Raw genomic sequence first — 23,529 nt, 5'->3', positions numbered from 1 at the left:
CACACACACACAGTTCCTCATTCCTTCACTATACACTCTAATAAGTACTAGTAGGCTACTTATTCTAAAGTTACTTTTGCCTAATATTGTCACTGTTGAAATTAAGCAATAGTCTATTGTCTCAAAACTTAATGAAATTAAGTCTGACCATGAATGAAGTTTAATAATCACCCCGTGAACACTAATCTTCACACTAACTTCTAACACTAATCTTCTAACACTAACACTAATCTTAATCTAATCTCACTAATCGTCTGCTTTCAATTACTTGGATAAAAAAGTTAATTTCATATGATTTCAGTATAATAGGTCAATACCATTATTTATAAAGAAAGGCTAGAGTATATTGAAAAATGACATGGCATAGGCCTACAGCATTGTGCAAGATTTATTGTGCATATGTACACATTGACCTCAATCAGCATAACAGCTTATAAAAAAACATTTACAAACACATGGTGAAAACCTAGAAGCAGTCATGTATAATAGCTCTGTATGTTCACAGGTAGCATGTATGATAAATAGCCTCTGATAGACACAGATAATACTCTGACACCCAGCTGTCCGCAGACAGTGACATCATTGACTGCTCTCACATATGATGCAAGTTATCATGGAACAACAGCAAGTCAAAGGAAAGAAAGGGGAGAGACCGAGCACAACACAGCGGAGTGCAGACGGGACCATCCTCAGCACTGCTCAAACCCTGCCATCAGAGACAGGGCAAGGGACTCCACTGTAAAGGGAAGAGAGAAGCAAAGAAAAATATGGTTAGTTCAACATAAATCCCTATCTGTGCATAATGTATTAAGTGACGATTTTAAGAATTTACAAATCTTTTGGAGAGTGAACGTCCAGAGCATTAGCAAACAGAAGCCTGTATTAATTAAGTATTAGTGCTTTACTTACAATGAGGAAAGGAGCCTCGACACACAGCTTTAGTCAGTATGGTCACAAGGAACATGTGACAGTTTTTGAAATCTGACTCCATCTTATCAATGGACTCAATTCTGAAATCAAAGATAAACACAATATCCAGTCAGAACAGGCATGCCAAGAAACATATCGCAACACAGATACGTTTTATTCTTATCTGTTCGGGGGGGGGGGGGGGGGGGTTATGGTTGGTGTCCTTTTTTGAGATTGGTGGCAAGAAATACAGTAAATCTGCAATTCTTTCTCCATGTTGTCGTTGTGTTATGTTTTCATTCAACATTCAAGCAAAAAACATTGTACAATGTTGTACAAACTGAGGTAGGACGACCGCTCAAGCCGGCAACGTCTTGGTTAAGGTACTGGAAAAACAACTGCAGAATCCACAATGAAAGAAGGGCTTTCCGCACACTTAAATTTGCACTAAAATTCACATTTATTGTGAGCTTTCGGTCGGTTATACCTGTGATATTTTTTGTGGCACTGTAATATGCTTTGTGATTGTTTTTCTGTATTCCCTGTGTCACACTTCTTTTTCAGTTAGTTTGGTAGGTCCCTTCATTAGAACTCACAGCCTACACCTGGAAAACTACAATCCCCAGAAGGGGTTGCTTCTAGCTGAGTGTGCACAGGTGTTCTGCATACTGCTGATGATTGAATTTTTCCCAAATTTAAGCTGTTTATGAGTACTTTTGGCAAGTCTGTGTGGAGTTGTGGCATGCGCATCCCCAGGTATGGACTAGTTGTATGTATTTTAAAACAATGAAATATCACTAGTTTAATTGTCTTGTGTGGTTTGATTGTATGTTTGTCTGTCTGAATTAATAAAAACTATAATTGAATATATATATATATATATATATATATATATATATATATATATATATATAGTGTTGTATGTCCCTATATATATATATATTTTTTTTTTTTTTTTGGTTCTGCACCTAGTGTATCAATCCTCATTGTGTAACTATCTTGTAATGTGTCACCCAATTAACCAGGTAAAATCCTTTATGCACCTGTTGTACTTGGCAAAGTGATCAGTCTTATGATCAGATATTTTTCTGATTAGCTCGAGGGTGAAACACACTATCTCTCCAGTTTATGAGAACTCTTACTTCCACGCTCCAAATCCAGCTTGCCACCGATCAGAGAAGATGAGGACCAGATTGAGAACCTTCATTATTGCCTCCTTCACGAAACTGACCTGAGGAAACATCACAGCATTCAGTGGATACATGAACAGTCATAAATGCAGGTGCAGAGCAGAACAAAGTCACGAGTGATGTGATACTTACCCTTTGTTCACCCCCCCCCCCCATCAAATTTGTATCCCCCATTAGTGCTTTTTAATTTATTTATCCTGGTTGCTGCTCCACCCTCTGCCGATCTGGGGAGAGCCGAAAACTGGCTCCATGCTTCCTCCGAGACATGGGCAGTTAGCCAGCCGCTTCTTTTCACCTGACAGGGGAAGCTTCACCGGTAGGACATAGCACGTGGGAGGATCACGCTATTCCAACGAGTTCCCCTCCCTCCGAACAGGCGCCCTTAACGACCAGAGGAGGCACCACATCAGCAACCAGGATATTGCATGTTTTGGTGAAGGGGTTCCTATATGAAGGAAACCTCCGGGAGGCACGGGGAGAACATGCAAACTCCACACAGAAAGGACTTCAACTTCAGCATGGCTTGAGCGTGGCACGCGTGCGGCTGGTGTGAACGGTCTCACCTGTTAACAAGGATGCCGAAATGAAACTGCGTGGCTTCAGCGTAGCTTCGGCGTATGGTGTGAACGTGGGCTTAATTTATCTCACAGTCTTCCTTAAGGACACTTCAACAGGGCAGATGTTTACCCACATGGGTGCTATTCTGTGCGATTGCATGTTTACCTTCTCCCTCAGCAGGCAGCGGTCATGAATGGTTGCCAAGTATCTGTAGTGGATCTTGATCAGCTGGTCCAGGTCCTTCGCTTCCTCTACTTGGTGCTGGAACTCCAACCCTGTGCTGTGCAGGATCTACCAAGACACAGTTTAGACAGAAATAGATTATAGGCAAATACATTAATCCAAAATCTTATTCTACTCACACAGATGCCAGATGAAAAACATACTGGTATCCCTCTTTTTTTGTACAAACCTTATAATTCCTATTTCTGACTCCTATTTCTCTATGCACTGCTCTGTCTCTGTCAGCTGGGGTGGAGTTAACTAGAATATAAAAAAAATCCTTATAAATATCGAGGGCTTGGCATCAAAGGGGCATAAGTGTGTTATAGGAGATTTGACAGGAGCCAAAAGATTTAGATTAAAATGGGATCAGCTGCTGTCAGTATGAGCAATTTGAGCATTACTATAAATGCAATACTGCTACAGTTTAAGTTTAAGTATTAGGGGGGGGGGGGGGGGGGGTTAATGGCAAAAGAGTGAAATACGCCTTTTTGGTACATTGTCCTGACTCCCGATACAGCCATGCAGAATATGGGCATAAGTAAACAACTGTAAAACATATTCATTTTAATACAAATCTAGCAATTACACTTCAATAAACACTGTACTATAAAACAATATCAGAATAAATATTTTTATCTTGAAGTAATCTGCAGCAACTTCACCAATGCGTTTAAAATTGTAGGCTACTTGTGATTTGCACACTACTACTTTTATTTTATTTTGCTAGTATAATACATTTTTGTGTATGTGTCCCAAGACACATCACTTACAATATTGGCGTGTCTTGGGAGTTGGGACACATTCAAAGACCTGTAAAAATGCTCATAACACTGAGGGATATCTTCCACTACCAGCAGTCTTGCTATCAGAGCTAATCTTGACCAGTTCACACTTTTAACATTACCCACAATGCTTGTTTGGTGTCAAAAGTGAGGTTTTCTTGTTCTCAAAACACCCTCTTTTGGCAGCAAACAAAACCCTACTTTTACGGCTTAGAGTTTTTGTTGAATTAAAGAGTATGGGTCCTATTGGCATGGAAAAGATCTCAGTAGGAGCCTTCAATTGATATATAATACTCATATTCATCCAAAATCCCACTTGTTTGGCTCCAAGCCCTCGATATTTTCTTAACCTCCGCCCCCCCTTCATTTGACAGTACTGGTATGCACACCTTGGTCTCATGTGACAGGTTGAATTATTATTCCTCACCCTGGTCATGATGTAGTTGTGCAGGCTGTTGACAAAGTGCATGAGTTTGACCCTCAGCAGACACATTCGGTGAATCTGCTGGTTTATAGAATCTTTGACCGTGACTCCTTCAGCTCCGCCTCCCTCCAGTTTCTTAGCCACTACAGTCAGATCTACAGGGGAACAAACACATTCCACACATCATAGAAAATGCTGCTGATGAGCAGAAATGTGGCAAAACAGCACATCATTTTTTGGGGGAGATTCTACACAAACTGACGATGTTCATGATTGATTTGTTCTTCGTATACATCATGTGGATGACGCTTATCAATGAATAATCCATATTTTTGTACAAATCAACTCGAGTTATATCATCATCACGTCTTGCGAGTATGTATTTTTGTGTGTGAACGGTCTCATATATTTAAATGATACACAGACGCTACTCCACATTTCACATCTTGGGGATTGGCACTTGAAATCCTGCATGTAAGAAATAGTGCAGTCTCTGCAGGCTGAAGCCAGTTTGAATCCCTACTTCAGCATTTTCAGAGTCAAGAGCCTGCAGTCAGCTCTGCCAAAGAGAAGTAATGTATTAACGCAAGACAAGAGCCAAGGTCAACTCAGCTCGTTTGCTCCAAGAAGGCAGTGCAGGCAACTGCATGATTTTGATCCATTATATCAGGGGTTCCCAAACTTTTCCCTCCAAGTACCACACACACACACACACACACACCTGCCAACATTAGGCTGTGAAAAAGAGGACCCCTTTGAATTTTCTTTTTTTTCCCTCGCCAACATTTAGCCTAACTTTGGAGTGTTATTTAGCTACCTTCCTGACAAACTAGCATGACATGATACCAGAAACTTCACTCTGGCTTTAAAACTGAGCCTGCTGCAGCCTCTGAAAGTAAATGTTCAAAATTGTGATTTCCCAAATATCGCTTTTTTCCCTACTGTCTGTAGGGATCCTTTTTAGTGTTGTATGTCTTTTATGGACCTTGAGTGTGGAATAAAGTTTGGATTGATTGATTGATTGATTGATTGATTGATGGATGGATGTCGATATTTCCGAAAATCGCCCAATCCGGCTAATGGGTTAATGTGTATGTAAAAACTGTTGTCCGTAAAAAAAAAGTAAAAAAAAAAGCAATTCTCTGGCGGACCACCAGGCGGAGCCTGCGGACCACAGTTTGGGAACCAATGCATTATATTAATTGAGACAGTGAAACCCCAAACAGAATCAAAGCTATATATTATAACTGAATTTAAAAAAATGACAATAATGTAATGTGATCAAGTCACTAATTTGTGGTTTTGGCAGCATTAGAATTGCATTAGTGTGTGTTAGGTCTGGCCACTACTACACCATTTCCTTGTTCCATCAAAACCTGCCTTCAGACACACCCGCCTCCTGGGAAATCCCTGACTTTGCCTCATCGAGGGAAAATAAAACGAGCTGTATATCTTCTGTCTTTACAAACCATAATCATCATCTCAGTAAACAGCAGAGCCTTATACATTATTTTCATTTTTGTGCTTGCAGATTGTCACAATTCTGCGTGTCAGCATCTGCCGATTGCTTGGGGCAGAACACTTCTAAAAAAATTTAGGTCTCACACACCTCCGGCTGTAGCTCAGGAGGTAGAGCGGGTCGTCCACTAATCGCTTTGGATAAAAGAGGTCAGTGGTTCGATTCCCGCCTCCTCCAGTCTGCATGTCGAAGTGTCCTTGGGCAAGATACTGAACCCCAAATTGCTCCTGATGGTGTGCCAGCACCCTGCATGGTAGCCTGCCGCCATCGGTGTATGAATGGGTGAATGTACCTACTGATTGTAAAGCGCTTTGGATAAAAGCGGCGCTATATAAATGCAGGGCATTTACATCTTTGTCATCCTATAACAGATATATCTCTAGTGACTATTAATAATTATTTGTTAATGTGAGAAATCAACAAAATTATTTAAATGTGGTTCCTAAACACATACCATTGAATCGGAGCGTGTCTAAACTGTATTTGGCCCATTTGATCTGCAGCAGAAGGAGAAACACTTGATTGTAGATCTTCTGACACTCAGAGCTGATTACAATGTCAACAGGCCAGGGAACCTTGGTGGACAAAACATAAGATAACATGAGAAGAAGTTTGCAGGTTTAATATTAAACCATAAAAAAGCACATTCATCACCTGGCTTACCTTGTAACTGAGGGTAAGTACATCCAGATTATTCACAGGCTGTTTTTTCCTGGCAGGGTCAATGGTCTCCAGGAAAATTGACAACCTATAAAACATAAGGATGATGTGATATGATGTTGTTGTTCATGAAAAAATATTGTGTAAAAATGGACGAATAACACATAAAATCTGTTGTAATTGTTAAATCAACCACTAAATACATGCAGTACCTGCTGCTGTCCTCTGGGCAGCGCTGTCCAACTGCCTCCTGCAGCTGCACATTGAGAAAAGACAGCTGCTGCCAGCTCTCCTTTTCCAGCACCTTGTCGAAGATGGCTGTGTAGAAGTCATACATGGTGTCTCCAGCCTCCAGCAGAAAGTAGTTCCTCATAGCCTGAAGGTATTCCAGCAGCCTGTGGGAACAGGATGGAACCATGCTGCAACTATTCTACCGTGATTTCAGGGTATTAACTGAGGCAATAACCGTACGAGCGATTCTTACTTGTAGTCTTTTTTCAGTGTTTTCATGAGGTTCCCACAGCACTCGATGTACCTCCTCTCAATGTGGGGGTAGAGACAGGAGCGCAGGGTCAGCTCAAAGGTCTGGCAGGTGACGGACTGAGATGAACGGTCCACGATGAAGTCGCCTCCGGAGAATCTCTCGTGGAAGTCGCTCTGCTCCAGGTAGAGCCTAGGGGGAAAATTGGCAAGAGCTGCGTCACATTTCAAAACTTATCTGCTGTCTCTGGATTTACCCACACAGGTTTCGTACAAAAACATTTCTTTCGACGGCACCTTTTGAAAGATGACATCGTGACTTGGAAAAACCATTATAGAAGCATAAAAATATAAAATACAAAATTCTGAGATTATGCTCTAACAATAACAATATTGAAGCCCAACCTAGGTTCTATCCCTGTATATTTTTGAAAGGATAGCAGCTGTAGATGAGGAAAAAGTGTTTATGATTTTCACATCCCAGCATAATTAGTTTGTTTTTGTTCTCCAATGCTTACAATGAAGAATAAATCAAAGCAGAGTAGGAGATTGAATCCTCAAGTGTTTTTTGTATTTAAAATATATATGTAAAATCTCCTCAACCCATGCTAATGGTGATGCAAAAATCCACGTTTTTAGAATTTGCATAATGCAAGTAAATATGATTGTATGTGAATTTTCATAGTCAAAATAACCTCAGTGCTGTTCTTTGTCACTAGTACTCCTCGAAAGCCAAATGTATAGGATACTTTCCTAGGAGGCATTTATCATAAATGCAACCGAGAGGAAGAAAATCCTTAGTTGACATCAGCACTGGATCCAAAAATCATACATCACTTGAATCAGAAAGACCCCCCCCCCCCCCCCAACAGTTAATGTGTGTTCATCAAGAGACATGTGTCTTTGAGCAAGGCACTGAACCCCTCCCTGGTCACTCATTGTAAGCAGCTCTAGATGAGTAATCTTACTATAAATTCCCAAATATGTAATTTGTACTTTTAAAGTTGTGGTCACTGTTTACCTGGCAAAGTTGATGGCCAACAGCGGGTCGTGCACATCGTCGATCTGCAGATGTTGTACCACAATAGACTGCATCTTTATGAGGCTCCTCTTCGTGGCCTGCTGTTCAGTCACTGTGTCTGTGGGCGAGTCATCACGGGGGCAGAGACGCGACTGCACTGACTCCAGGAACAGAGTGTATAAATTCTTCCTCTCTGCATCTGCAATGTGCAAATGCAAGACAATGGTCAACACAGCATTTGCTTTTGTGCATGTTTAACATCGTAATTATTGTTTTTTTGAGTTGTTTTGCCTTTTGTGTTTAATAACTGAATCAGTCATAAAAACAGTTAATGTGCACAGATATACAAAAGTAGAAAATTCCCCAACTTCCATATTTGTGAAAGCTAAAAGGTATTAAACTAAACTAAACTCTTTACTTCCATTACATCACAAATCTCAGCTGAGCTGAGTGTGCCTTTGAGCAGCTGCAGGACCAACACTGACCTCTAGAGGACTTCTCAGACTGCTCGGTCTCCTTGCAGTCCAGATTTCTGAGCAGCTGCATGGACTTCCCAGCCATGATGATCTGCTTGAGGACCGGCTTGAGGAAGGACACCATGGTTAGCTGCCTGTTGCTGGAGCCCTGATCCCCCCCGGAGCTCCCGCTGGCAGCGTCGTTCACTTTCTCCTCATTGTCCACCGTCTCCGACACACTGTACAGTGTGTAGGTGGCGTACCAGAAGTCCCTGTGGTTGACTGGCACGTCCTTGTTCCTGCATGAGAAAATGCATTCATTCATACTGTGAGCTGACAGCGCTAACCACTGAACCACCGAAATAGTAGTTTGATTGTAAAGTGGCCTAGATGAGTAACAGCCTGATGTGAGTGCTCCGTACCTTTGGATGATAAACTCTTTGGCAGGGTCAAACAGGTGACCATGAACAATCCACTCATCCACTATCTCCAAATATGGTCTGACTGTCTCTGTCCACAGTGAAAATAACAGCGCCACCTAGCACACAGATAAATTATCCTTCATGTGGATTTTTCTCCTTGTTAAGATCCATGAAATCTGCTTGACGTATTTGTAGAATCAAATGCATTAATGACAGGATCCATGAAGGTGAGTGCGCAGGTAAAGACTCACAGCTTGCTCTGATGCTTCCCCGACGCTGTCATACTCGATGACAGCCTTGTAGAGGGTGTTGAGCAAGTGCGAGGCCCGCAAGACGTTGGGGGTCTCGGGGGGGACTTCAGCTACGCCGGTGCAAAAGACTTTGTGCAGCACTTTGATCTGTGCCAAGTGAGGACTGAGTCGCTCCAGAACAGCCGACAGGGTCACCGTCTCGTCTACAAGAGAGGATGTATCAAACATCGACTGAGACGAGAAACAAAACCCCTTGTGATTGTGAAACCAACTTTATCATAATGACACTTGCCTTTCCCTATGAGATCCTTCTCAATTGTCGTGAGCTCCTCTTTGAAGCTGGTAAAGTACTTGTAGAGAGCCCAGACAAAGGCCTGATAGGTCCTGAAGGGAGGCTCCGAGCCCTTCTTGGAGCTATGGGAGGAAGTGGAGCCCGGCGGGCTGGGCTCCGAGCTGTAGCCCGTCACCTCGTCTATGAACTTCTGCAGCCTGGACACCGCCTGCCCGTACACAGCTATGTGCTCCAGCACCGAGCGCAGACAGTTCTGTAGCACAGAAAGAGAAACGACTGGTCAGACAGCAGACTGGTATCTCTTCATAGGAATCTATTAAAATAAATCAAGATTTTTTTTACTTACGCTGGTCAGATGAGTTACCACCACGTTATTCCTTACTGACACTATTCCATCGTGATGCTGGAATATGAAGTGTTTCTTCACTCCAGAAAGAAGCCTGTAAAATAAATCCAGAAATTCCAGCTCAACTGTATAGCAAAATGAAAACCAAGACAAACTCAATATGCCAACATGAGCCTGTTAAGGACCATGATATTTCCTCTGTTATCCAACAAGGACTCAAATGTAACTTCTGAGAGAGTGGAGGACAATCGTCTTCGTAAGGTTTTACAATGAGAATGTTTACAATCAATCCTCAGAATATCATCACATCTTACCACAATGTCTCCCGTATCACTTGGGTTTCTGTGACAAAGGCCTTTTCTTCTGGCAGATACAATGGGTCAGTGTTATACAAGTGTTGATCCCTGAGGAAAAATTGAGGCATCGGGCATGAACAATTTATCAAATATTTTAAATTACATCAACTTGCAAATAATCTTGTAGTAAACTATTAATTTATGTATTCGTTTGTTTGTTTTTATGAGTGGCATACATTATAATTCGGAGGAGTCTTACCAAACATTGAGCAAGTTGGAGTGTAAATGTAGGCTGTGAGGAAAACGAGTAGCATGAGCCACCCAGTATGGAGTCACCACATGCTGTTCAAGCCAGGCCCGCGCATCAGGCTCGCCCACTGGAATGACAGAAAGTGAAATTCATGTAACATGCAAAAATAGCTCCAATATAGAAACACACAGAGAGAAAGCATACTGAATAGCATACTTATATACTGAATCTGCTTCACCATTATGAGAATAAACTCTAAAGTAGCATCTAGAACTGTGAGCTTTGAATGTACTGATGCCCAAATGTCATCAATAACAATGACCAAATGGCATTGACAAAATAATAACTTGTTGTCTTCTAGAATACCCTCTTATTATGCATCTCCTATGTTAGAACTATGACAATCACTGTTCACATGCTTTTTTAACCAATAGTTCTATTATATTCTGTCTGTATTAACACAATTGTAAATATTCAACACAATACAATTCTGCTTAATCATCCAGATTTTGAGTTCCTTGGATCCCAAGCTGCAAATTGAAGAAACCTGTTTAACTGCCACTCTCTCATCCTGAGTTTTCTTTGACAACATAAATATCAAAAAGCTTTCATGATGTCTTCTGGTATTTTGCTGTGTGTGATCGGGCCGCACCCGTCCATGTGACTGGGACGGTCTTGTTCGTGTTGTCCTGGTCCTCCTGGGGTGTTCTGTCCACCTGGATACCAGAGTCCTCCCTACTGATTGGCTGCTGACGGTCCTCCTCCTCCTCTTCCTCGGACCACTCCTAAAAAAACAACCAACATTAGACATTTAGATGGAGGTAGAGATCCAGTGACGGATGACAACTGACAAACCATGACAATGTGCACAGAGAGTGATGAGGAAAGCAGGTGAACTCTAAAATGTATTTCAAAATGCATTTGATTTCTACAATATTCTGCCACCATGAGTGTGTTTGATGTAGTATTATCGATGTAGTATAATAATGTAAGATGTATATGTAGTATGTACGTACATACTGCTGGAAATACTGGAGTACATGTTACGAAAGCTAACTCACACAATGCAGAAAACAAAATACAGAATGATAAATGGCTATGTTACATAAACAGAAAAAAGGGAAATGGTAATTTAGAATAAAATCAGTAATACAATCTACCTAAAAGAATGAACTCTAACACCATTTCTCAGCCTGTAGAGTGCTCAGACAAACTTCCCTGCCACCCACACAGTCCCCTCTTCCTCTCCAATTATGAGTGTTTCAACATGACCTATTTTATAGAGTAGAAAAGTCCCAAATCACGACATAATGGTGGTTGTGATTTACTCACTGGGGTATCTGGGTATGGTCCAATGTCTATGTCCTCATCCTCCATTAGATACTTAGCCCAGTCAAAGTTATCCTCTTGTTCTGCACACACAAGTTTAAGAGATTTTTTTTTTTTTTTTTTACAAAAGTACAAAATATTCATAATCTAACAACCAACATCATAAAGAATAAGTGCAAGGAAGACCAAAGAAACCCTAAACCCCAAAGGGCTTGTGGAGTATCTCCCTTAATAACAATCATACATACCGTAATTACAATATAGTGTAATGAAACATGAAGAATAGTTTAAAAAGAACAAAACAATATAAACAAATCAATAGGTAAAGTAGTACCGATTAATAAATAGGGAGGGGGGTAGAAGATAAGTATAAGGATATTAAAATAACCTGAAAAAGTTAAGGAAAAGCAGAGTAAGGGAATAGAGACAGAGAGAAAAAAGGACAAGATTTGTTAAAATTAAGTAATTAATTCATAATTTAATTATAAAAAAAAAATCTTCTCAAATGAAGATAAACTGACACATGGATGTTCGAGTAAGAGGCAACAAAGGTCTCTTACAGCTTGTATTGTAACTATGATTTTCATCTATAGAAGCTATTGTAGGGGGAAGCTGATGCTTTGAAGACAAAATGTGCTGTGAGGACGTTTACTTGAAAGATGCTGAGTATAGATCATTGCTTAAAGAGAGGTTGAAAGTGAGCTAAGTAAGTTGCAGGTGAAATTATTCAAAAACAACATTTTTGAAGAAGATAGATATGACTGGGCTTGGTAGGATGGGTGCTGGCCCACATGATGTTGCAATAATTAATGTAAGGATAAACCATAGAGTAGTAGATCTAGTAGTACATCTGAATAGTTTTTTTGTCCAAACAATAACACATTTTAATTAAGATACCAGTATTTGTGTTTTTAATATGGGGTTTCCAGCACACTTTGTCATCAATTAATATGCCTAAAAATCTAGAAAATGAGATTGATGAAATGATATTGTCAATCACCACCTTTGACACTCATTGTGTTACCAGGTGCGACAGGGTGTGGTTACCAGCCACAGACAGCGTGTCTGGTATTGTTTTCACCTTGTGAGTCTGTGTGTGCGTGTGTCAAGGCAAAATGTGTATCTATTGTAGCAGGAACTACCACAGAAGTGGTTTTGAGTACTTTGCCTGGTGTTTGATGACTTGATCACTAGGATTCTCAGCAACTTTTGGAATTTGACTGGCAAGAGTTGGCCCAATTTCAGCACAGAATCCTTCATTAAACACACAAGTGAATGTTGTGGGGTCTGATATAGGCTTAGTGGCTTACCATCAACTTTAAATTCTGTTTGTAATGATTTAGATGTTTTCCATTTGTTTAGAATTTGATTTATTGTTGACTATAGGGCATTCATATTATTGATACATTTAACCACTTCATCAGCATAAAATGTCTTTGTGGCAGATCTGACAACGTGGCTTAGTTTATTTCTATACTGTCTTTTCATAATTAAGATGTGTAGCACAACAGATATATTTTTTATATATAGCAGGCTGCACTCTCCGCTCTGGACCACACAAAGGCAGCTGGCTGCTGGCGGCTCTAACTCGCGTAGCGCCACAACACGCTGAATCCCACTCGATTTGGGGGCGAAACATGCCAGGATTGGCCAAAGCCAAATGCAGTCCCCAGAATTGTCAAATACAATCATCGACATGCTACTCTGGCCCACCTCTCAACCTGTCATCATCTCAGACAAGTTATTTTTTCAGTCTGAAACGTGACTCCAACGCACGTGCCACTTGGGTTCCGTTGGGTTCATTTCGTCTTTAACAAGCAAGCTTTATTCAGCAAATGGCATGGCAACTAAGTTTGGCATATGACTCCATGATACGATGACGCTCCTCTTGTGGTGAGAGAGGACGTCATTGGTGCAGACTAGGATAGAGAATCCCCCCCGTAGGGAATTCTTCAGGAGTCAAGACGGTGGTGGACTGGGGAGGTGGGTGGGGCGAAACAATGCTCCAGAGAAGATGATCAGCCCGAGATGCACCACTACTGAGATGAACAACGCAGAAGAGGAATCAATTTGTGAATATGCAAGAGTGCATCTCTTGGCCAAGATCTATGTTAAAGAGATCATATAAGATGACTTCTGACTCCTGGCTCCATCTTTTTGATCACAAGTGGTTTTCTTCAAGTGGTTCACTGTTTACCTTTTGGCTGTCAATTTCTATTCTATAACACCCGTCCTCTCCGGTGATTGGATCAGCAGACGGGGTTGGACAGATGTCATATTTGAAGTCCTATTTCACAGATGTCATGGGCTGATTGGATATCGAGAATATGGAGGAAGGGGGCGAGGACGCATGGGGGTGATATAATGTAGTAGGGTAGCAAAACGTAGAACAAGTCAGCACACAAGATGTCCTTTCTTTTATCGTATTTTATTTACCTCAGTCCTCAGTACCTCAGTAAAGGCCTAGTGCCGAAACTGTTTGTGCTGTACCCACTACCCCGGACTGAGGTAAATAAAATACGATAAAAGAAAGGACATCTCGTGTGCTGGCTTGTTCTACGTTTTGCTATTGTGCTTGTGCCTTGCACCGGACCTTTATGTTTGACTCTCTGAGTGTGCTCGTTTTTCCACTTTTTTGAATAATGTAGTAGGGTGACATAACTGGGTCTTCATGCTTGAAACACAGTTTGAGACCCCACTTTGTTTTTATGTTTGAGAGATTTGATAATTCTTTGACTTACCCATGGCCTGCCACAAGAATCTCTTATCATATTTTTTGTCTTTTCAGGGATAGAATAATTGTATATTATTTTGTCAGTTCCCTCGTAAATAAAGTGTAAGCCTGCTGAGGAGCATCATTCTTTAATACGGCTTCCCAACAAGCATGTTGGAGTTGGCATGCATGTGGGAGTTGATGGCTAGCTCAACATGTAAATGATTTAAAAAGGTTTAACAATGTTACAAGGGGAATAGCACATTAAAAGTAATAGACTCACCGGCCTCCTTCAGCCTGGGTCTCTCAGTAAAGCTGGTGTTGGAGGGGGAGGCCGATAAGAAGAGCAGCAGTGACAGTACACTGTGATGTACATCTGTCTGCAAACAAACAACAAGGAACACTAAATGGCTACTGACAGATTTGCAGATTACCAAATATGTTGTGTGATCCTTCTAGATATGGGCCAGGCCAGAGAGGTATTTTTTCCACCTCCACCATTATCAGAGTCATACCTTAGTTCCCTCAGTATTAGGTAAAGGTGAGTTCAGGAATTCTTCAGTGAGTCTCTTCCAGCTGTCTGCTTTTCTCAGGTCTGAGTGGACCATCAGCTTTTCGTATATCCTAGAAAAATACATGCAACATTAAGCATGATGTTGTCGTGCAAAATACACAAGAAAGACTATGACAGACAGACTCACTTACCCAGTTATACTGCGCTGAACTTTATGGCTGTCCACGTCGAGGAAGCGGTGAAACCTGGTGGTAAGTACAGTAACGTTAGCATCACTATTATTGGCATAATTGCTACAGCTATGTTAAGGTTAAACTAGTCCTAGTCCTCACCTAAAATTCGACCAGGCAAATTTCAGGGCCATTTGGTAATTCTGGTCCTCCTCATCCTCGATCCCGCTGATGCATTTGATCAAGTTATTCGTCTCTCTCTCTGTCTCCTTTTCGAATTTGGTACAGTGTGACATGATGTTGTTGTTGCTTCTGTTGCTGTTGCTACTGATAGCTTGAGGTTTAACATTAATCTATCTTGCTTGCTACACGGCTAGTGCATCATCAAATTTGCTAGCTAACGTGCTAGCACAAACAAAACGTTATGTGAAAGTATGGCATCCATGCAGAGGGCAGAGAACAGTTGTATTTCCACCTTGATGTCAGATTCAATGGCGAATTATTATTATACCGTACGTCCATGAACCAGCCGCCGCGCAGAGCTGCACGCGTCAACTTCCTGGGAGGACAAGTGCGCATGCGGCACACTGATCTAGCGGTACACAATGAATACGTTGTATTTACCGTACATCTCTCGCTCAAACTATTACACATTGCAGTGAAGAAGTTGAGTGTAAGCAACAAGAAGAAACCGTAATGTATTTATATCCTAAATTGCCTTAAATTGGGTCTGGGCACCTCTTTCCCACGATTCATTGCGCGCGCCCATAGTTTAGGTTGGGTTCTCTTCACTTTATATGCTCTTTGAGATTTGGCCGTCCACGATCCTCCCTCAAGGCATCGTGTTTATGGACATCTCGGCAACTTTAATGGAAAGAAATCGGATTAAAAATGACATGTCTAAAAAAAAATCAGTCCGTAAACTGTTCAAATGGTTTTACGGACTAAATCTGTGCAGGGAGGGTGTATAATCTGGTTCCGTTACAAAAGAGGCGTGCCTAATCCCCCCACTCTGCTCTGTTTTCTTCTTCACAACTTTACTGTTGTGACCGCTGTGTGCTTCACACACAGTGCGGTACCGAGCCTCCCCGAGAAGAAGTAGCCATCTCCCTCTCGGCGCGAGGAAATGACGAGGAGGCTCCAGAAGAAATACATGATTTTAATACTCGCCTATTCTGTTTTACTTCTGCTAATCCCGTACGTGTTAGATTACCGGAGTAAATCTGCGCACGTGAAACATGGACCGCCACAGCAGCCCAGATGCCCCGACCTGCAGAACACGATGGCAATGTGGGATAACGGCTACAACAAGAAGTTCAACACCTCCGACACCACGACAGAGGACCAAGCCGCCAACCGGAGCCAGGCGCGGGTACACATCTACTTGCATGCCACCTGGAGGACGGGCTCGTCGTTTTTAGGGGAGCTGTTCAATCAACACCCCGATGTTTTCTACCTGTATGAGCCCATGTGGCACATATGGCAGGCTCTGTACCCGGGGGACGCGGGCAGCCTGCAAGGGGCCGTGCGGGACATGATGCACGCGCTGTACCGCTGCGACTTCTCGGTGCTCCGCCTGTACGCCGGCTCGCAGAACATCAGCACGGCCTTCATCTTCGGCTGGAAGATGAACAAAGTGATTTGCTCGGAGCCGCTGTGCGACTCGCACAAGCGGCACGAAATAGGGCTGGTGAAAGAGGACCTGTGTGGAAAGTGCCAAAAGCGGGACATTAGGGAGCTGGAGAGGGAGTGCAAAAAGTACCCGGTCGTGGTGATCAAAGGAGTCCGCGTGTTGGACATGAGCACCCTGGTCCCTTTGATGAAAGACCCCGCAATAAATCTGCGGATCATTCAGCTCTTCAGAGACCCGAGGGCCGTTCATAACTCCCGTTTGAAGTCGAAGCAGGCCCTTGTGAGGGAGAGCATCCAGGTGCTGAGGAGCAAGAAGCAGAGCGATAAGTACAAGCGCCTGTTGATGCCCAACACCAGGGTAAACCGGGCAGAGAGCTATGTCTCCAGCGCCATGGAGCTCATATGTGACAACTGGCTGGGGGACATGATGCTGGTGATGAACGCGCCTCCCTGGGTGCAGAGGAGCTATATCCGCATCCGATACGAGGACCTGGTGCTGCACCCCATGGATGAGCTGCAGAGGCTCTACCGCTTCGCCAACCTGTCCAGCTTCCCCGCCCTGGACAGATTCGTGTTGAATTTGACCCACGGCCAGGGCTACTCATCAGACAAACCCTTCCTCGTATCGGCCAGGGATGCCAAGGAGGCTATTTTTGCCTGGAGAGAGCGGCTGAACGTGGAGCAAATAAATCAGGTGGAGGCCTACTGTGCTGAAGTGATGAGGCAGCTGGGGTATCAGAAGAACAGCGTGGATAAAACATAGGATTAAGGTATGATGAGAGAGTCCCAAGGGGTTTCCTCTGCCTTGTCATGTGTGGATGAAGGGTCAAAGAAAGCCATCAGCAAAAAGCTTCCAAAACACATGATGCTCCTACATGCCCATATTTTAAGCCTATAGTCTCATAACAGCAGGGCCAATAGGGTGGTTTAGCTGCAGAGGCAATCCCTCAGTCAGAGGACCCAGGCTCGAGCCCCAGAGAGGCTAGACAGTGTTTCCCTATGGGGATCAATGACATATCACTTTATTATTATTCACTTTACAATGAAGAAGTAGACACTATATGGGTTTAAACGATCACATTTTCTCTATTGCAGGTTTTGCTGTAGTTTACAAGGTCTTAAATGAAATGCACCTGTTGAATGTTTTGATTTGTCATTACAGTGCTGCTCCACATCATCTGTTAACTGTTACTACTATGTTACTACTCACAGTTCCAGCTCTGATAATAATGGACTCTGCTCCTTTCTTGTAGATAATAGATCTGCCGAGCTGGACACCCATAATACATTATGTATCACAACATAGTTCACTATGGTGTGTGGTGTTGTTCAGAAGCCCCAAACCCTACTAGGTAATGACTCACACATTAGGTTTCACACATTTTGCTAACATTACAGTCAAGATGCATCCTGTGCCTGCCCATACCTGTGCCTGTGGCTAACCACAGATGAGTTTTGGATATGAATTTAAAAGTGCACTTGATATTTTGTTTTTGTTGTTGAAAACATGACATCTTATACAGTTTTCATACACACACAAAACAATACTAATACATACAAAACAGCCATACAAACAAAACCCAGCATTACTAGACTTACGTCAGAACATACATACCTATTTGCTCAGTCCTACATATCTGCTATACATTTCCAAATCATACCACCTATTCATTTTAACACCTAATCATTTTAACACTTTTCACGCAGCCTCTTTTGCAAATGAACACATCTATTCATTTTTATCACCTCTTTTATTAATACTCGTTATTCCTTCGATAACTTTCATTTCCTAATACCACACCTAATAAACAAAGAACAACAACCTCCTAAGCAGCAGTTACCAACTGTAAGTGTCCCTTAGCTACTGCCTTCATAAATTATTCCATCTTTATAGTCCGCCGGTATATAATCCAATTAAAAATATAATATAATATTGCCGGTATATGCTTCCATCGAATATAGATCCAAATTGTGATTGTGCTATTTTGTTATTTTCTATTGGCTAACATCTTTTCTATATTTAAATACAGTAAAGCATTTCATTTTTCCAATGTTGTAATATTGGAGGTTTGGTAGATTTCCAATGTAAAGTGTAAAGTAAAAGTTTTTTAAAATACGATGAATGAAAATATGATCCAACCCTAATAGTATCTCACTCTGCACTGGAGTTTGTAATGGTAGAGTGAGAGATTCAAGCAGGGGGGAATATTTCTCCCTCCTTAACGAGCGACTGATCTGCTGATAGAGGGCTCATTGTTTCCCCCCTGGCAGTGTTGGGCTCCTCTCCTGCATAGCCGGGCCTGGCAGCGAGTCACTGGGCCTTTAGACTGGGCTGTGCAAAAGGGGGTCATTGTATATGCCTGTCCATGAAGGGAGCGAGCTCCCTGGGTTACGCCTGTCACCACCAGCTCTCACAAGCAGACCCTTTAGAGCCGGACGGCCTGCAAGCCGTCAGCATGGAGCAGTGAGACCTTCCAGTACTGTGGTGCACAGGCCTGAGCAATAATTCAATAATTCAACTCAATTCGTTTAATGTCTTTCAGTGGAATCATATGATGATATGAAGATATTTTAATCGGGAGGTGATTCTTCCTGATTAATCAGGAAATCCTGCTTTTTTCGACCTGAAAATGTGACTCACGTGAATCATGCAGATCCATATGCGCCATCCTCAGCGCTCCCGCTCCGTATATATTCTCCTGCTTCTTTGCCCTTTGCCAATCACTTGCCTGTTTAATATTGTGATACACAATTCTGTTGTGTAAATTGAATATTATTTACACTTAACAATGAACATCAATTTGCTTATTTAATGTGACTTTGCATATGTAAGCCATATCGCGAATACAGTATAGTATTTATCTTTGCTACGACTGAATCACAACCGTGCTGATATCTAGTACAACAGCACTCCCTCTCTTGTTAGATATTGCTTAAATATCGAGGGGGGAAATCCTTATGATTATCAGCATTTTGATTTGAACCATATGGGCCAGTCCAGAACCTATAACTCTCACTGTAGCTCTGACAGACATCCTGGGTTTGGCTGGAGCATTAGTAGTCTTATTGGATATGTCTGTGGTTCTTAATCTACAATATCTCTTTCCATGTGCTGTGTCATAAATTCAATTTTAGACTCAACCAGAGCTGAAAGACCTTTCTCTCTCTTCCAGGGGCCTAGCGTTCCGGGCAACAGGTGAAATAACAAAGAAAGGAGCTGGAATCTGGTCCACCGGGAATTCACAAGCATGGCTGTTGCAGCTTGGGTGATGAACTGGAGAAAATCCAAGTGGAATGAAACAGATTAGCATCTATTGACAGTGTTGTCTGTTCACCGCCAGTAAGGTCAGTACAGATACAGAGAGATAGGGAAAACGGAGAAGCTAGGAGGAAGAGCTGAGGTTGGTTTGTGCTGCCGTTCGGCGGGCCAGGCCCAATCCTTCTGTCCTTATCAGCACTAATCCCTCCTCAATCCCCTGCAGGCGTGGGCCATAATAAGCCTGAGACGGGTCCAGAGTGACTGCTGCCAGGATCCAGATTGAACACTAGCATCGAGGTAGCATCAAGTTCAGTCTCACCTACGGCTTCTGAAAAGACTTTATCCGTCCGGCCTATGACAGAGCGTGGCAGTAATCTTAAGCATTACTGATACTTAACTGCAGTTGGCTCGCTAACAATGCTAATGTCAAGTTTTGAAAGAAGAAACTGTTTTGTGAGGAAGAAAAGGGCCTGACTGGGGAGAGATTGTTCCACCCCCAGCCCCTCAGGAATCCAGACAGCTGCAGTGCTCGGCGCAGACTCACCAAACACTCACGTTGGTGCGAAACTTCTAATATCCCATGGACATGCCTGGGACAGCTGAGTCCTGAGAGTTGTCACACACACACACACACACACACACACAATGGAAGATACTAATGAATTTGATGTACCGGCGCCAGAAGCAATTATTGATTATTCTTGATCATGTTATAAAATGCTGTGGTATCCCTCATGCCGAGGTTGTGTTGGGGGCAGGAGGGGTGACATGTTTTCAGCATCCACACGTTCAACTTTAGAAGTTGATTTTGTGATGATTGTTCTTGGAGGAATACCTAAAGAAGCCATTGTCTTGTCAAAGAAAGAAATAACTGACTAATTAAACTGACTACAATAAAGAGTTAGTAGATATTGTGGATTATTTTGGACAAAATCAAAGACAACTGGGTGGCTTATAATTTCAAATGATTTTTAATTAACATGTTGACATGCAAAACATTGCAGGTAGAACTTGGCAGCCGGTTGTTGCAACTACAAACAACGGGTGCACATTATCGACAGTTTAGCTACATCTCATATTTCTCAAGTACAGACAGCATATAAGGATAGACAGACAGCGGGATCTAGAGTGATAGCACAAGTCTGGAGAGACAGAGTGCACATGAAGATTATATAAGAGTTCCACGAGTGTCCTCAACTTGAGGTAAAGTGCCCAACTCTGCTTATTTGCCTGTAGCGACTATTTGAGATATCCATTATGTTGCTGTCCATAAAGTGCTCCCACATCTCGAATAAAAACAGACCTTCTAGTCGGTTTATTGTAGATATGCCTATATATGCAAGCTCCGGTTGGCTCTCATTTATTTTGTTACTTATGTTAGTTGCAACAACAGGAATTGCAGGGAAATAATACTCAGCAGACAATTGACACATGGGCATTATCACAGTTTTATCTATGTTTTTCACACTCCAGAGATACTCTTAATACCTGCTGTAAGTAATATTGTATTGTGTATTTAGCTGTTAAGAGCATCACAGAGCGCGGAGAGAGCTTAGCATGGCTGGGAAAATGTCCAAGTGTAAACCCAAGCCTAATGACAATGGCTTGTTCAGACAAAATTGCAAACAAGTGAGTATGTGAAGAGCTCCAGATACAGGCAAGCCTCTGCAGCAGACAGTGGAGGGAGATGTTTGACAGAGCACGGTGCTTAACATGACTCCCCACTCTAGCTTTCGAGTTGAAGTGACCCACAGTCCCTCTACAGCTGGCAGCCGATTGCATAACCTGATTCATTGATTCCCCCATAGGACCGGCCGCTGAGCTATAACACCCGTGCGTGCGGGGCTCTCCCTCTTGCGTCTGTCTCAGATTCAAGTCAAGACAATCGTGCCTTTCACACACTTGCCCTCATGTACTCATACATATATGCAGGAGCCACTGTGAACCTGTTGTGCATTCTGGGGAGAAAACAGAAAACCAAACGCGTGCCATATGGTGCATTTGAGAAGGGGGTGGGGGGGGTGCAGTTCATTTAGTGTTCAAATGCATTATATACCTGGCAAATAGAACAGAAAAGTGCCAGTCTGGAACACAAAAAAACAACTAAAAGAGCAAGCTGCATCCAACTGCAGACTGCACTAACCGAAGGTGCTTGGGTTCATCTCCTATAGTGCACAGCTGGAGCTGCTCCTACACAGCTCCGCACACCCAGAAAAAAGGCAGCCTGATAACTTGCATGGTTACTATTTACATTTGTTGGATATGAGCTAAATGTAACCAGCCTCAGAAAAGAAATGTGGGAGACCAAATATTTTCCCCTCATAGTAATGAGTAGGACGACTTGACAAGGGTTCCCTGCATACACAATGAGGGAAACTGATTGGAATGTCACCACGGAATCAATCATCACTGCTGTTCAAATCATTCAAGCTTTCTATAGTTCACATGGACCAGTAACCTGAAATCAATGTGCTGGAAAATAACAGGGCTCAGTGGGCTGTTGTGGAAAACTCTGGAGAAGAAACTAGTGCAGTGTGTGTCATTTAGAAGCTTTCAGTCATTGTGGCCTGTGTTAAGAGGTCATCTTTAAAGCTTTTTCACCTCTTTTCAACTGTTTTAGGTAGCGTAAGGACAGGTACCATTAGTGGCGATAGGAACAGGCCCTCATATGAAATTATATCATTGATCATTTGATGTAGTACGCCTGCAGTAAGTTAAGGAAAAGGATCTTGTGTCTTCATTGGTACCAAAATAAAACGCCAACTCTGGGAGTTTCACATCACTTTCTGTAATGCTACAGAGAACACTTGTACCCATATTTATCCGTGAACAGCATTTTTACAGGAAAGAATCAATCAAGGCTTTGGGGAAGTTCCTTCATTGCAGCTACAGTATTTGCGTGCACTGTGCAGTAACTGCCATGTTTATGGCTGAAGCATAGCAATTACATGGGATGGGATTATACTAAAGCCCACAAAAAACATTAGGCAGAAGGAAAAAAAACATTGGATATCACGTTCTGCAAAACTTGGGTCTGATGATATATGATTTGAAAGGACACCCTTTGGGTTTGAAAAGTATCCTCTTGGATTTTTTTGTCAGTCTATTCCTAGATAGACTAAACCCAGGAGCTGGTTCAAACAAAAATAAGTGGGATGCATTGACTGTATACCTCCGACCTGCATGCTGATGATTGATGAGACTACTATGAAGATCTGATATAATTCAGTTTAGGTGCTAACAAATACAACAGCACATTATGGGGGTAGAAATTGATTTGGCAGGGGGGTATTTAGAGTAACAAGGTGAGCAAATACCACTGTGATACTATGCGCCAGCATTTCTTCCATTTGAAATGGATACATCTCTACACCAATACCCATCTCTGGTGGTTAAAATTACATTTGGCAATTAAAAAGTTGCAGTTATATAATTATAGTTATGTTTTCATTTAACTCGGGGCCCCAAGTTTCACTTTTAGAATGTTTGAAAACGGGATTTCACCCTTAAATGTCAGTTGTTGGTTGTCGGTTGTCAGTGCTAGAGTTTGAGGTTTTGCTCTGCATCATTCCCAATGCTGTGCTGCTGCTCTGCTCTTACAAGGGCTCAAAGCAAGGGAATTTATGCTAGTATGTCAACACACCATTTCCTTAATTTACCCCAGAGCCGTATAATAGAAGAGTTCCGACATCTCCATTCACTCCAATGGACCAGTTTTTTTCCAGGAAGTAGAAAGTGGAACTCTTGAGTAAAAGAAGCAGCACTGTCGAGTTGCAGAAAAATAGACAGTGTTGTACTTTGAAAGGGTTTTTCATACCTTGAAATTAATCAA

The 23,529-nt window shown here is 42.2% G+C and overlaps 2 protein-coding genes across 2 annotated transcripts; one reads left to right on the top strand and one right to left on the bottom strand.

The window, feature by feature from the left end:
• Positions 1-454: 454 nt before the first annotated feature.
• tubgcp5 (tubulin gamma complex component 5) lies at positions 455-15,321 on the bottom strand. Its single transcript, XM_083647843.1, has 23 exons — positions 14,969-15,321; positions 14,828-14,881; positions 14,638-14,746; positions 14,406-14,502; positions 11,413-11,492; positions 10,733-10,865; positions 10,090-10,207; positions 9,849-9,938; positions 9,535-9,628; positions 9,189-9,441; positions 8,897-9,099; positions 8,646-8,761; positions 8,254-8,522; positions 7,769-7,967; positions 6,752-6,940; positions 6,480-6,662; positions 6,271-6,355; positions 6,062-6,182; positions 4,092-4,243; positions 2,823-2,948; positions 2,052-2,140; positions 910-1,010; positions 455-736 (listed from the first exon to the last, which is right to left on the bottom strand). The coding sequence occupies exons 1-23, from the start codon at positions 15,100-15,102 to the stop codon at positions 690-692; spliced, it is 3,042 nt and encodes a 1,013-aa protein (XP_083503969.1). The 5' UTR covers positions 15,103-15,321; the 3' UTR covers positions 455-689.
• Positions 15,322-15,913: 592 nt separating this feature from the next.
• Positions 15,914-20,531, top strand: chst7 (carbohydrate (N-acetylglucosamine 6-O) sulfotransferase 7). Its single transcript, XM_083647844.1, has 2 exons — positions 15,914-17,208; positions 19,612-20,531. Exon 1 carries the CDS (start codon positions 15,933-15,935, stop codon positions 17,199-17,201), a length of 1,269 nt encoding a protein of 422 aa, XP_083503970.1. The 5' UTR covers positions 15,914-15,932; the 3' UTR covers positions 17,202-17,208; positions 19,612-20,531.
• Positions 20,532-23,529: the final 2,998 nt, after the last annotated feature.

The sequence above is a fragment of the Poromitra crassiceps genome (genome assembly GCF_964638095.1).
Source record: "Poromitra crassiceps genome assembly, chromosome: 12".
Lineage (NCBI taxonomy): Eukaryota > Metazoa > Chordata > Actinopteri > Beryciformes > Melamphaidae > Poromitra > Poromitra crassiceps.
This window is presented reverse-complemented; position numbering and strand designations above follow the sequence as displayed.